This window comes from Hippopotamus amphibius, chromosome 4 (assembly GCF_030028045.1).
Source record: "Hippopotamus amphibius kiboko isolate mHipAmp2 chromosome 4, mHipAmp2.hap2, whole genome shotgun sequence".
Lineage (NCBI taxonomy): Eukaryota > Metazoa > Chordata > Mammalia > Artiodactyla > Hippopotamidae > Hippopotamus > Hippopotamus amphibius.
The window spans coordinates 176,898,670-176,914,391 of record NC_080189.1 but is presented as its reverse complement, the minus strand read 5'-3'; the positions used below and the strand labels follow the sequence as shown (position 1 = coordinate 176,914,391).

Genomic DNA, 15,722 nt, shown 5'->3' with positions numbered 1-15,722 from the left:
ATTAGTTACAATTGCAGAATATTGAAAATAATGAAACTATTCAACAATAAGTAGTGTTTGTTAATAGTATTTTTTTTTACTTTTAGTCATATTTTATTTTTTTATTGCCATACATTTGACATATAATGATGTAAATTTAGGTGTATAATGTTAATTTGATGCACTTATATATTGTAATATGACTGCCATTGTAGCGATAATTAGCACCTGTATCACGTTTCATAATTATCCTTTCCTTTTTGGTATGAATAATTAAGTTTTAGTCTCTTAGCAAGTTTGAGTATTATAATACAATATTGTTGTCCGTATTCACTGAACTGTGCATTACATCTCGAGGACTTTTTTACCACTTGTAAGTTTGTACCCTTAAATATCACCTGTTCTGCGCCCCCACTTCCATTAATATTATTTTTAAAAGTTAATGTTTACTCAGCATTTAGTATAGTTTAGTCCCATGCTAATGTGCTTTACATGCATTATTTCATTCAATCCTCAACCTAGACCTTACGCCCTGTTATATCCCATTCTACAGATAATACAAATCAGAACATCGTGGGTTAAATAATCTTCCTGACCACACAGCTAGTAAATGTCAGGCCTCAAACTCTGGTGAGAATCAAAACCCATACTATCAGGACTTCCTAGGTGGCGCAGTGGTTAAGAATCCACCTGCCAATGCAGGGGACACAGGTTCAAGCCCTGCTCCAGGAAGATCCCACATGCCTCGGAGCAATTAAGCCCGTGTGCCACCAGTACTGAGCCTGCGCTCTGCAGCCCGTGAACCACAACTATTGAGCCTGTGCACCCCAACTACTGAAGCCCACGCGCCTAGAGCCTGTGTTCTGCAACAAGAGAAGCCACTGCAATGAGGAATCCGTGCACCACCATGAAGAGTAGCCTCCACTTGCCGCACCTAGAGAAAGCCCGTGTGCAGCAACGAAGACCCAACGTAGCCAATAAATAAATAAATTTATTAGAAAAAAAAACCCCATGCTATTAACCACTGTTATATGCTGCATCCACATGAGGTAATGTCACTTTGGGGAAAATGCTTATGACATATGAAGTCAAAGCTGCATCTAAACTATGGTTTCAACTATGTTTAAAAATATACATAGAAAAAGAAGAAAGTACATTAACGTTATCTCTGGGTTAAATGGTTATTATTCTTCCTCTTTCATAATATTTCCCCACATTAAAAAAATGAAGTAATGTTTAGTGTGCTGTGGATAAAACTGGCATACTTATAAATGTAAATGAATAAAACCTTCTGGAAAACAACATAGGAATACGTATTGTGAAGATGTTCCTGCCCACTGACTAAGGAATTTATCCTAAGGATATCATTCAAAATAAACGTGAAGCAGATCTTTGTGTATATGCTATATACTATGCTATTCTATACTAGCAAAGAAACTAGAAGCTACATAAATTTCCAACAGTATGGGAATAGGCAAATTAGGATACTGAATAGATGAAAACATGGAAACATTTTCTAAAACAATAGAGTTCTTATTTTAGGACAGAAGGATTATAACTGATTTTTTTTCCTTATAAAAATGTTTCTCTATTGAAAATTTAAATAATTTTTTCCATTAACAATCTATATCTCTGAAGTTTCTCAGTTTGCAATAACCTAGCTATCAGAGTTATTGTGGGTTCTCACACAGTCAATCCTATTTATGAGGATCTTAACATATTTCACCAAATAGTTCACTAGTTGACGATAATAGAAGTTTTTTCAATTTTCAGAGGAAATATTATAAAGGAAAACAAGGTATTAAATGCTTATTTCTTTCTGGCAGTAGTTAAACAAAATTGGTTAACAGAAGTCAGCATAAGCAAATTGATTCTGGAAAAACTGAACTTTAATCAAATCTATTCTGTATGTCTGGTAATTTCTTCCCTCTCCTTAACTGGCTGCTTCAATTTTATTCATACTTCCTGGAATTAAAAGTTTCCAGGGGCAGAGATTAATTTAAATTTCCACCAGTGCTGTTTTAAACAAGATACTAATATGTTTTCAATGTTACAGTGTTTGTTCTATCAAAAGTGAACCAGGACACAGGCCAGAAATACCTCTTTGCTAAATGAGGACATGAGAAGAAACAGAAAATGCCGATAATTAACTCGGTCAGGACTTACTCCAGGTACAGAGGCGATCATCTGTTTGCTCAGGATTGTCGACTCAGCTAGTTTGGTTCCAGCATCTGCACAAATAAACTAATAAGAAATTGAAAGGATAATTACTTTTAAGAGCATTTGGACAGTAATAAGTAATTTGTAATTTTATTAACTTGGCTTAAATTCATTAGTGTTTACCTTGGTGACAATGTGCCCTAGATATATGGGATTTGCTAGTCAGGGAAGTTCACTCCTACCAGAAATTCAGAATCACAGTACTGGGATTCACACACAGATTCTCCCTTTACCCAGACAGTTAAGTGGCACTGAAATGCTACATGCAATCAGGGAAGAAAGGAAAGATGTCAGCGTTCTCAGATTTATTCTGAAGTCCTGCTATTTCTTCTTCAGCACTTTTTGACAGCTCCTGGATTTTCATGGATTTTCCGGACTTCTATCATTATATCATACATTTAGAATGAAAACAGAAAAACAGTCAACTTCAGAGTGAGTATTGTACCTGTTTCTTCCCCTCCGAGGCCCCTCCGTGTCTGGTCTTTCTCCTCCCACTTCATTCACGTCTATCCTCTGGGCTGACAATGGCCCCCACTCCTGCTCTGTGTCCCCACAGGACTTTCCACACATTTCCATCGTAACAGTCATCACATCAGGTTGCGATGATCTACGAGGCTATTTCTCAACTGGCTACAAGCTTTTGGGAACACAGACTAGATGCACCTCACTCTGGGCACTAGCTTCACGCCTGACATCTCGGAGGGGCTCGGCAAGTTTGGGAAACGCGATGATTAATCAGGTGTGAGTCGAGTCATCATGAGGCGGCATCTGCCAGATCACAATTTAATTTGCTTCATTACAGATTTTTACAGGTGTTTCCCATGTGATGCAACGCCCAACTATTTATTAATGATTTTAGGGGATAAAAACCACAAAGTCTGTGGCGTTTGCTATACGTAATTAGTTCCTAGTTAGTCTCTTTCTTGGGCTCTGGCCCCAACGGCTTTGAGATCCAAAGCTGCTGCTATACAGAGCTCAGAGGATCTGAAAGAAGCTTTGACCCTGACGGCTCTTCCTTCTAATTCATTTCACTCTCATACTGGAAAGGCATGGAACAGTTAGGTAGGTCAGCCAAGCAGACGTGGTCCCCGTCAAACTGGGGAGAAGGAGTATGGGTTGGAGTATTAGAGAAATTCTCACAGAGGCCTGAAGAGGAACAAAACCCAGCATGTTGTCAGGTTAGCCAGAGATTGTAATCTAAGCATTATTTAATAGGCAGCAGATTTTGGCCAATAAGGTGCAGCTCTAACCCAAAGACCTTCTGAGGGTCAGGAGCCTGTAAGCTCCTCATTTGGGGCCACGAGCTGGTCTTCAAGTGTGGGAGAGGTGGTCCTCCATGAAAGGTATTTCGGGATGGGTAACTGGGCTGCAGGTGAGAAGAGAGCAAGCAGATTTGTTCCTGAAAGCCGCACGGCAGGAGTGGATACGTATCGCCAGGCTGACGTTCTACCATTTCCATTGGCCTCACAGACAGTTACAGAAAGCTGAAGAATCTATTTGGCTATTAACTTTGAAGACCAGCTAGTTAACATCTAGGGAATACCTAAAATTTCCTATTATTTTCTTGAGGAATGCTTATGTCACTCTCCTAACTTGGACTTATTTCTAACAGAAGAAAAAGTCAATAAATCGGGATGAATAATAATAATAATGAAGCCTATAACCTTGGCAAACCTCTAAGTAAAAAAGTAAAATATTCGAGGGACTTCTCTGGTGGTCAGGTGGTTAAGACTCTGCCCTTCCACTGAAGGGGGCACAGGTTTGATCCCTGGTAGGGGAACTAAGATCCTGCATGCCATACAGCACAGCCAAAAAAAATTTTTTTTTAAAATGTAAAATATTTGATAGAGGTACATAGTGAGAAGAAGGAACACTCCCAACCTTCAGGCGCGTACTGCATGTTTTCCTACAAAATGTGTTTTCAAAAGCTATCTGAGTCTCCCATCTAAGACAAACTACTTATACTAGTTCCAAAACCTCCATCAGGACTCCAACATTTTAATTAATTTCTTTACAGCAGAACCAAGAGACTGCACAGCTAAGAGAGGCCAGAAGAAAAGAGAGAGATGCATCTAAGTGTGAGGGAAGGGAGGAGGAGTCCTCTGCGGTATGTGAGGATGGTGCAAAACCCCTAAAGTCTGCTTGCAAGACTGGCTGTGCCCCTGAGGGCAAGAGAAGATTTGTGAAGAAGCAAAACTGCCCCTGAGGGAGTGTCTGTATCTCCCTCAGCAGAAGCCTTTCTCACTCACCAAACTCAGCATAGTGAAATGAGTAGTATAATGTAAGCAGGTTGTCGGCCATGTGGTGTCAAGATTTGAGGCCAAATTCAAACATCCGATCTTTAGAAGTCAGAATTAATTTTTAAAAATCACTCTAAAAGTTATAGAGGTGTATGGAAGTCTGGTGTATGAAAGGGCATAAAAGTGCATAAACCTCTAAAATTGTCTGCTATTTTTTTTATCAATGCCTTTTCATCCAGTGTAATTTTACATAATATGTACGACTAAAACCTTAATAAATCTTTCTGTCTTCATTTTACATAGCTGCCGACTGAAAAACCCCATTATACTTTTACAGAGTTGCTCAAAATATAAAGATATAGCTAAGATCAGAGAGGAAAAGAATGATGGCTATAGAAGGAAGAATTCTATGCTTTTGGATAGAAATACAACACTGAAATAGGCACTCCCTCATGAATACAAAAGAATACAAAAGAAACACAATACCCATCATGTGTCATTACTAAGGACATTACAAAAGGATACTCAAAATAGCATCTCCACCTCTCATCCCAGAGAGTGATCAGATTATTACTAACTCAACTAATATTAATAACCCCACATCAATAGTAACTGGGAATTAAAAACAACAGCCATACCGCTGCCACTTCTTTGTCCTCCAGCCCACAACTAAACTATCTTTAAAAGAAAACCTTTCACCCACATGAATTCTCACAGCTTGAATACGCAGGTCTATCCCACACAGCAGCATTGTTACATGCAAATTAGCAGAATGTCTACTCTTGACACAAAATCGGAGCTGAGGAAATTCTTTTTGATTTGAGTTTAGGTAGATTTTATGGTGGCTTTCAGGGAGTATCATTCTATTACGAAAACGCTAACCCATCTTGAGAACAATAATAAATAGCCTATTCACATAAAATATCTACGTCACAAAAGAGAAAATGTAAGTGAAAGCAAAAATGTCAACAGATCTCAATTAAAACAAGGTAGGTCATCTGTCCAAAGTGTAAAAGGAGAACTACACCCTGATGGTCGACAATAGCAGATCCTGAAGAATACATACAATTTTTCTATTTGGAAAATTCTTTCCTGTCTCCATGCCTCTTGTTCCTTTTTTTAAAAAATCCACTTGAACATTTAAGGCCACCTTATTTTATATGTAAGTGAAAACAAATAAGAGGAATGATGGGTGAACAAACATAATATAGCAGGCTGGGAGATGCCCCACGGTACCAAGCCTCCAGGAAGAAGTTCTAGAAACTGAAAACCAGACTGCTACATGTCACTGTCTTGAAATGTTTTGAACTTGAATGACCCTGCATCCCTTTGGCAAGTATTCCATTGTCCTTTAAAGGGATGCTCCTACTGCCAGAGTGTTTGGTAAACCACAAAAGTATGGTCTACCCATGAAAAGAATTATAAACAGCCTCATCTCTGTGAACTCATCTATCTAATTATTAATTAGAGAAGGAGTAGAGGAAACATCCTAGGGATTCCCTGTGGGGTGAAAGAATGAATGGTAAATCCAAGGTTTGAGCAACTGACTCTCTTCTTACTAATGGGACCAGTGTCACTCATGATGAATCACCAGGGGAGATTTTCCTTCCAATTTTTACTTTCTTTTCGTTTTACAAGTTGCATTTTCAGTTAAACAAAGCCACCTCCAGTGCCCTGAGATGATGGTCATGATATCCAAGAAGAAAGTCCCTGTCTGCCTCAGACACATCATTTGTCCATACTGTGAATCTGATCTTCCAGGTGCCAGGAACTGACACCGCCCATCAGTAAAGGGGAAAGCTTCTCTCTGACTCCACGCTAGCTTCTCTGGTTTAAGAGAAACTACCAGAGAACAGGCTACCGCCTCTGCTATCCACTTGAACATTTGTCAAGGGCAAGAGAAAAAGGAGCGGGGAAGCCCTACAGAAAGATGCACCACTTTCTGTAGAGACAGAGTGGCCCTGTGGAGGACTTTTCTCCACTACAGAGCCAGGAACCACAGAGGGAAAAAGGGAACTACTTCTGTTTTCTTTAAAGGTGTGCCTCACTTTTATTTCTCTCACTAATTAAAGTAGTGTATTCTAAGAGTTTATAGAACAAGGATATGTTCATTCACAATGGCCTGGTGTCTAACACTTTTTGCTGGAGAAGGTTGAAATATTATTCACAAGGTTATTCCTCATGGGTGTGATCTCAGAATGTCCCCCCAAATATCTCTCCAATCTAAATAATTTTACAATTTGATTTTCAAGTTTAACTTAATGACTCAATGATAAATACATATTTGCTTTTCAAGATGAAAATGTTATACGTTTGAAACGGCATGAGAGAATCCCACATACACAGAAGAATTTACTTTTTTGTCCTCTTTCTTCCTAGAGCTAATTTGTTTTTGTTATTTATGCACCTAGCTGTGATGCAATAATCACTGTTTTCATGGTCTCCTTAAGCACGGAGCAACTTAAACTGTCAGTGCTCTTTCGCTGTCTTGTGACAAGTGCTTATTATGGCCGGCTAACGTACTTCATAGAAAAACCAGCCCCTGGCTGCAGTCACAAAGTGGGGTGCTAGAACCCAAGAAGATCAGCCACACAGATCTGCTCTGCTCAAGACTGAGGGTAATTTTTAAATCAAGGGAACGGCCTCCAATGCCCGCAGGAAAGTACCTTCAGGGCCTAGAAACCGAGGCTGTTTTGAGGTGGCAGGTCCCCAACCTAAACACTATCAGAAGCAAGTGACTTCCAGATACTGTCAACCTGCTGGCCTTAAATCTCTCGTGGGCTATTGCACGGAGCCTAGTTCACCTGCCCTCTCCTCCAAACCAGTGTTGATCCTATTAACCTTCACGGTCAGTTTGCATCCAAGTTGCTTGTACTCAAAAGCGGTGTTGCCACTGACGTGTGAGTGGGCAGGACTGGCCAATGGCAGTCCACTGGAAGAGATGCAATTCCATCTCTCCTTAGGAACACAGATACTTCCTGTGTGCTCTGCTTCTGTCTCCCTCTTGGGCTGTCTAGCATCTTGGTACAATGGGAGCCATTTCACTCTGACTATATCATGTCCAACATCCACTGCTGTCCTTTCCCAGCAATCACTCTTCTCAGAAAGCGTCATTGTGCCTGGGAAGGCTCTTTAAAGATGACTTAAAACCATTCTTCACTGAAAGTACACCAACTTGTTATTAAATCTCAAGGCTTTGAGAAAAACTCAGTTCTGGGCCCAAGGATTAGTAGTGGTAAGCTGTGGGAGGAAGGGGACTAGTTAGCGGGTACTAAATGGTTAATGACAAGGGCGTTCCTCCTCTTCTCCCAGGTAAACCCCCAAACTTCTGCACACCCTTCAAAAACACACAATCCCTTTTCTACACCACTTCCTTACTCACTACACACCTCTGCTACTGTAACCATCACACTGCCTTGAGAATTTTTGTTTGGATGTCAACCACACCTATCAGACAGGAAAGTCCTGGGAGAAAGGAGCCGGGGCTTATCCATCTCTGTTCCCCCAGCACCTGGGCCAGGTCAGGGCTCATAACGGTCTAATGAACTTTCCTCCATCTCCTAGGCTGAGCTGGCCACTTCCTCCTCTACGGAAGTTTATATACTGTATAGACGTCCAGTACACTGGTTAGCACATTATCAGGATAGGGTCTATGCCTTTATATCTCTATATCCCCAGGACCTAGCCCAAGAGAAGTGATCAATAAATATTTGCAGTGGGAAATAGGGCGGAATAGTCAAATATGGCCAGATGATGGACGACCTTGATAATTCAGGTACTACAAGGTCTCTGGTGGTTTTTGATGCAGAGTGATCTGATAAAAAGCAGAGTTTTAGCGAAACTCCTCTAGGCAGCCACAGGCTGTAAGACTGGATTGACACAGAGAGAAATGAAGGTGGTGCAGAAAGCTAAGAGCTGTAATGGTAATCGGGGCAAGTGATGGGTGGAACCTGACTAGGCTGTGCTCTGTACTGATTAGACCCTGTGGTCAGATGCTTACGCCACTTACGCCAGCTGCGTGATCTTGGGCAAGTCACTGAACCCCCCTGAGCCTCAGTCTCCTCGTGTGCGACACAGAACCAATTCCTTGCATGGTTGTAAGGAGTAAGTGAGGGGGATACATAAAGCCCCAGCATATTGCCTGGGACTTAATAGGTGCTCCATTAAGGTCCCTTTCTCCCTCATCTCTCCAAATGGCACCCAAGGTACCTAAGATTCAGGGAAACCTGTCTAGTTCCTTGATATCAAGCTCCCATTTTTCTTCAGTCATTTTACCTCAACCTTGTAGGCCCAGACTCTGGGACTGGTCACAACGCTTAGCAAGGAGAACTGAGACAGCTGTGACCCAGTTCCTGGGTAGTTTGCACAAAGGAGGTCTGAATTATACCCTGATCCCATCCGCAGCTCACGACCAAGTCTAAAACCAGCCTCAACCTTTGGTCTAAGAGGCAGGGTCCCAAGTTACCTGATCCCCTGTTGAAACCCCCGAGATGGCCAGCCTTTTTCTCAACCCCTTCTTCATGTCATTATTCCTAAATTTAATTCCATCTTTCTGCTGAAGCCTCCCTTTACTGCTTGAAGACAGCCTCTAGTGCTGAACTCCAACCCCAGGCAAGGAGTTTGGCCGGCACCCACCAGTCCTTTGTGACCCAGTTCAAATGCCATGTCCTTCATGAAGTCTTCCCTGATTTCACACCATATGAGGTAGGATGCCTCTTGCTCTCAACTTCCTTTAGGACTTTATCTACCTCTCTTTCTCACTCATGGCACTAATCATAGCCTGTCTTGTGTGATCAAAACCTGCACATGTACCTAAGATGCTCACCTAAGGATGCCAGGGATGGAAAGCTAAAACCCTCATAAGCAGCCCTACAACCCAAAGCGTTAATCTTTGCAAGTTCTCTAGCGCCTGCCTGGTATGTGCTCAAGCCCTGCCCCTGCCTCAGGGCTCCTGTGGGTACTGGTTCTTTCACACCCACCTCCCATCCCGGTTGGACTCAGTCCATCCCGCCATTTGACCATATCTGGCTGGGCCCACCCATACTTTCACTTCTGTGTCACAGAGATTTAGCGACCCACCCATACTCATGCGACTCCACGATCAGACCTCAGCCTGGTTGCCCATTTTTGGCTTCATTAGTCCTGTCTCAGCTCTGGTAGCCGTTCATGGGCTGCCCCTCCGACCTACTGGACTATAAATGTCTCGAGGACAGATTATTGTTTCATTCTTCTTTTTTGTCTTTCACAGAACTAGTTCCACAGTAGGGACATAATAAATACTCCTTTTTTGGTCTTTTTTAGCCAGTGGGAGTGCCAAGTGCGTAGTAATAGATGGATCATGGCTCATGTAAAACATACTATTTCTCATCTCTGGATAGAGACACTTAATTTACGCATATGCCCCTTCCTTAAATTTTCCAAACATATGTGAATTTCATGAAAAGTGTTATAGATGAGGCATAAGCCTACCTGGACAAGCAGAAGGAGGTTGGTATCTGGTAAAGGAGACTTGAGCTTCAGGGCCTGCAGGAGTTCTAGAACAACACTACGAGACAAGTAGAATTTATCCCGCTCCTAAATAAAACAAAAAAGAAGGTGAGCAATTTCTAAAAATGCAAATAGAATAGATCTGTGTCAAAAGAGCTTCCAAAAGATTCACAGATCAGAAATAAAAGAAAAAAAACAACCAGTATTTTAAAATGCATAATGAACTGTCCTTAAGAAATAAACCCAAGAAAAAAGAAAAAGGGCATTTTTCTGTTTGTAATGAATTCAGTGAAGCACTGAGAACACATACTTTAATGGATAAGGAAAAGATAGGCTCTCTCTCAAATACTGAAATCACAAGATTCAGTTCTTATTCACAGGGGATACATTCCAAGAACTGCAGACACTGAACAAATCTAAAAGGACTTTTTTCAACTAACACAACACTGTAAAGCAATTATACTCCAATAAAAAAAATAGGAAAAAAATTAAAGGATTTTTTTCCATAGAAAATGATTTAGAGAGAAACATGTAACACTGTTGAAAGGGTCTCATAACCTCTCAAAAGGAACTTGCTTTTTAAGTGGACTATTTCAATCATACAGAAAAATAGAGAGATGGAATATATCATGTACCTATCCCCCATCTTTGTTAAATCATAACATTTTGCTTTATTTGATTTAATACTTTGACCATAAATCAAACATCATAGAAGTAGCTGAAGCTACCTATACAGTGCTCTCTTTTCTTTCTCCCTTCCTTGAAATAGCCACTATTTTGAATCTGGTGCTTATTATTTCATGTGCTACACTATTACTACCTATGTATATCTCCATCATAACACTATTATTTTTGCATGTTTTTAACTTTCTATAACGATATCACACAATGCGTATCTTTCTGCAACTTGTAATTTTTACATTATATTTTTGAAACTAGTCCCTATTGATACACATAGTTCTCATTCTTTCGACTAAACAGCTTAATCATGTTTTATTGTATGAACATACCGAAATTCTTTGATCGGTCCTCATTAAAGAATGCTAGAATATTTTCAATTTTGTAAGCCTTTTTTATTGTCAAATATAGCACACATGCAGAAAAGTACATAAAATATAAGTGAACAGATAAATGGGTTAGTATAGATGAACACTCATATAACCAGCACCCAAGTCAACAGCACATCACGAGCCCCTTAAAAGTCCCCAGGTGTCCTTTCTTGATCATAACTGACTTACTGGAGACCCTGAAGGTCTGTAACCACTGTCTTTTCTTTCTACTCATTCTCATTCATGGTGTCTCGCCTCCTCATGTCTGGTTAACTTTGCATGTTGCATGCTTTATTTAAAAATTATTTTTAGAAATAATTTGAGGCCTGAAATATTATTTTCCTCCAAAGAGCTTTCTGTTCACTTTTTTACCAGGTACTGGAGGCACTAGTGGTCCAGTGTTACCTTCATACACACGCAAGCCTTGTAATAACTTATCTTGGGCCACCAAAGTCTTGACATGGATCTGTGTCCATGTGAGGACTAGTTTACTTCTGGGTTATCTTTACTTTGTGGTCCCAGCCAAAAGGTGGGGGACGTGCAGGATCAGACAGACCTTCCACTCTTGGAAGGTCCTGGATTCTGACTTTTTTCCCCCCTAGCCTCCTGGATCTTCCAGAATTGTCACATCTTTCTGGAACACCCCCAGGGCAAAAAGGTCTTCAGTGCTAGGCTCACATCTCGAATTTCTGTGTTTTCTCAGATCTTAATTCTTCTATATCTGGTTAGCACTTTGGTGATTTTTAAAAGTTTTCAGAAAATATTTTGTTCGCTTTTTTACAAAAGTTTTAAAATTAAGTGGGAGGATAGGTTCAAATTATCTACTCTATCACTATCAGGAGAGAAAGTCTAGAATTTTTATTGGAATTATGCTACATTTATAGGTTGTTTTGTGAGAATTAGCTATCATTATTATGCTGGGTCCTCATTCATGAACATGGAATCTGTCTCCATTTATTTAATGTTGTTTAATAAAATTTTCTGATTATCCCCATAAAGTTCTTGCATATTTTTCTCAGATTTATTTTTCATTGCCACAATAAGTGATATTTTAAAGTATATTTTATAATCATTTGTAGCTGAATATTAAAGGTAGATGATTTCTGGGTATTCATTTTTACCCAGCAACCTTGCTGAGCTCTCTTATAAAAGTTATAAAAAGTTGTCTATAGATAGATCCTGGTTGGTTCATTTGTAATCATATTATCTGTGAAAAGAGAGAGGTTTTTTTTTTTTCTATCTAATCCTTATGCTTTGATTTATTCTTCTTGTCTGACTGAACTGAGAAGGACCTCTAGTACCATAAATAGAAGCAGTGGTAATGGCCATTCTTGTCTTACTTATGATTTTAAAGAGACTATTGTTGGCATTTCACCATAAGTATAATGTTTCCTAGAGATTTCTGGTAGACACCCTTTATCAAGTTAAGGAAGTTCCCTTCTATTCCTAGTTTGACAAGATTTCTCATAAATGGATGTTTAATTGTAGAGAATGCTTCTTTTGTATCTCCTGAGACAATGATAAAGGCTTTTCTTCCTTTAATCTGGTAACATGGTAACGTAAATAGATGTTCTAATATTTAAATCAAATTTATACAAGAAAATCCTCACTAGGTCATGAGGCTTTATTTTTAATTTTTATTTAAAATTTTAAAAATTAAAGTATAGTTGATGTACAATATTACATAAGTTCCAGGTGTACAATATAGTGATTCACAATTTTTAAAGGATATACTCCATTTACAGTTGTTATAAAATATTTCCTATATTCCCCATGTTGTACAATATGTCCTTATTGCTTATTTTATACATAACAGTTTGTATCTCTTAATCCCCTACCCCTATATTGCCCCTCCCCCCCCGTAACCACTAGTTCGTTCTCTGTATCTGTGCATCTGCTTCTTTTTCGTTATATTCACTAGTTTGTTGTATTTTTAGATTCCACAAATAAGAGATATCATACAGTATTTGTCTTTCTCTGTCTGATTTACTTCACTTAGCATAATGTCCTCCAAGTCCATCCATGTTGCTACAAATGGCAAAATTTCATTCTTCTTTATGGCTGAGTGTGAGGCTTTATTTTCAATGCAATGACTTGGGATTATTCATTCAGAATTTTTGCACCTTTGAATTATAACTGGGCTATAATTTTCCTTTCCCCTATTGCCCTTGTCTGGTTGGTATCAAGAATCTACTGGCCTCATAAAATATGTTTGGAATTGTTCCCTTTTTTAAATTCTCTGTATTAGTGTGCATAAAGTAGAGCTCAACCTGTCCCCTTAAATGTTTAAGTTGTCTTTAAAATTGGAATGGTTTTTAATTACTGATTCCATTTTTTCATCATTTAAGCCTAGCCATCTTTTTTCTGATTGTTACATATTACATTTTTCTAGAAAATTGTCCCTATTTTCCAAGATTTCAAATTTACCAACTAAATCCTCTCTTTATATTCATCCTTTATCTCTCTTTGCTGCATGCTATATAATTTCTTTGGATCTATTTTCCATTTCACCAAATCCCTCTTTGGCTATGTCTAATTTGCTCTCTAACCTGTCTGCTGAGATTTTTTTGTCAATGACTATTTCATTTCCAGAATTTCTACTTTGTTCATATCTACCTGGCTCTTTTTTTTTTTCAAGTGACTAGATCTTTTCTCATGTTTTGAATTCATCCTTTAATGCTTATCATTCAGTGTACGTTTTATAGTCTCTATCACATAGTTCTAATAGTGGAAGTTCTTGGGGGAATAATCTTGATTTTTGTTGACTACATTAAAGTAGCTCATGGTGGATTATTTCTTCATATGTTTTGCAATTTTAGGTAGTGATCTCATGTTCATCAGCATTTTAATTATGGGGAATCCTGTTGGGCCCAGGTTGAAGGCATATCCCTCCAGAGAGGTTTGAGGATTGATTTTGAGCTTGCTTCTGCCAGACACTCCAATGTTATTACTTGCCCAGTACCAATTTATTTGACTTTCCAGTTTGGGGGTTCACAGAGCATGCAGGTATTACAAATTCAAACTCTAAACATGTTCAAAGATAGGTTCATGTTTACCAATTCTCAATGGAAACTATAAATCTTTCAGTTCCCAGGCTCAGATGGATCCCACTCTTTGTCACTTCCATATAAGAATACATTCTTTCCCAATCAACCTTTTGTCAAACATATAGCTTTTCAAGGGTTTTGACTTTCGGCTGGGGACAACTCAGCTCCAACTCCCAGCCTGAAATAGCCCCAAGACTTCATTTCCTTTCTCTGTGTGGGCTTTAAAACTCAAGCCACTAAGGAATACAACAAAAAAGGAACAGACTCACAAACGTAGAAAACAAACTAGTGGTTACCAGTGAGGAAAGGGAACAGAGTAGGGGACTAAGAGGTACAAACTACTGGGTATAAAATAAGCTACAAGGATATACTGTACGATACAGGGAATATAGCTAATTTTTATAATAACTATAAATGGAGTATAACCTTTATAAATTGCAAATCACTATATTGTACAGCTGTAACATATAATGTTGTACATCAACTATACTTCAATTAAAAATGAAAAACTCAAACCACTAAGTAACCAAGACAATCAACTTCCCCACCCCAAGACTGCTACAATATCAGCTTATATGCTTGCCACTCTGGTTCTCAATTCCCTCTTGATTTTTGCCCCTTTCATTCTTATAAAATTAGCTATATATTTAAAATCATATTAATTACATTTCATCCAGCACTTCTAGCATTTTAAGTGGAACAATTTTCATGTTATTGAGATTCCCAATTGCCAAATAGAGAAGTCTCCAAAGCTCTTACGTTTCCATACCTTTTCTTTTGATTAAATAAGGGAGAAGTCTCAATTAGATACTGCTTTTTCTTTAAACTATTTCTTATAGTTTCTCATTATCTATGAAGAAGATGGGAAACCCTAGATCAAAGCTTTCTACAACTAATAGTCATTTTGAGTTGCAGAATGAGGAAGGGTAGATGACGACAGGAAGTGAGTGGCCACTAAAGTTATGACAGATTATGAGGGAATATAACACATAATGAATATTCAAAACCAAGAATATCTTGAATTCAAAATAGTGGATGGTCCACTGTAATCAATACTTACAGTACACAACATAGAAAGTAAAAACTCATTATGGTTCTTCCTCTAAAAAATATATAATTTAAATAAATCAAACACAGAGAAAATTAAGCAATAAAATGACTTCTAAAAACAGAATCTTTTTTAATTTTTATTTATTTTTTAAGCTCTTTATTGGAATATAATTGCTTTACACTGTTGTGCCAGTTTTTGCTGTACACCAAAGTGAATCAGCTGTATTTATACATATATCCCCATATCCCTTCCCTCCCATGACTCCCTCCCACCCTCCCTATCCCAGCCCTCTAAGTCATCACCCATTATCGATAAAAACAGAATCTTTTCATTGTCTTTGGTCCTGTGCCTTACAGACATATATTCTTAAATGAAAAAAAGAAAAAGAAGTAATTTTTTGCATGGGTTTGACAGAAAAAAAAATACTGATTATTTTGGTGGTTAGAAAACACATTGTTCCAGGCAGAGTAATAAATAGTTTAGAATCAGAAAGACTAAAGAGAAGGTTATCATGAAACACTTAACGTTGTGGAATGGACACAAGATGGTAAGAAAGGAGACAGGGGTGTTTTAAATGGAATGAAAACCTGGATATAAAATTAGATTTTTAGGAGAAAATAAAGGGCTAGTAGAAGTGGACAATGTGAAT

General features: G+C 38.7%; 1 protein-coding gene across 3 annotated transcripts in view; it reads right to left on the bottom strand.

The window, feature by feature from the left end:
* Positions 1-15,722, bottom strand: part of UNC79 (unc-79 homolog, NALCN channel complex subunit) — a 201,067-nt gene that overhangs the window by 23,092 nt on the left and 162,253 nt on the right. For all 3 annotated transcript variants that reach the window (XM_057732406.1, XM_057732407.1, XM_057732408.1), the window contains 2 exons: positions 9,909-10,013; positions 2,146-2,223 (listed from right to left, as the gene is read on the bottom strand). In XM_057732406.1, coding sequence (XP_057588389.1) covers positions 2,146-2,223; positions 9,909-10,013 — 183 coding nt within the window. The remainder of the gene's footprint in view (positions 1-2,145; positions 2,224-9,908; positions 10,014-15,722) is intronic.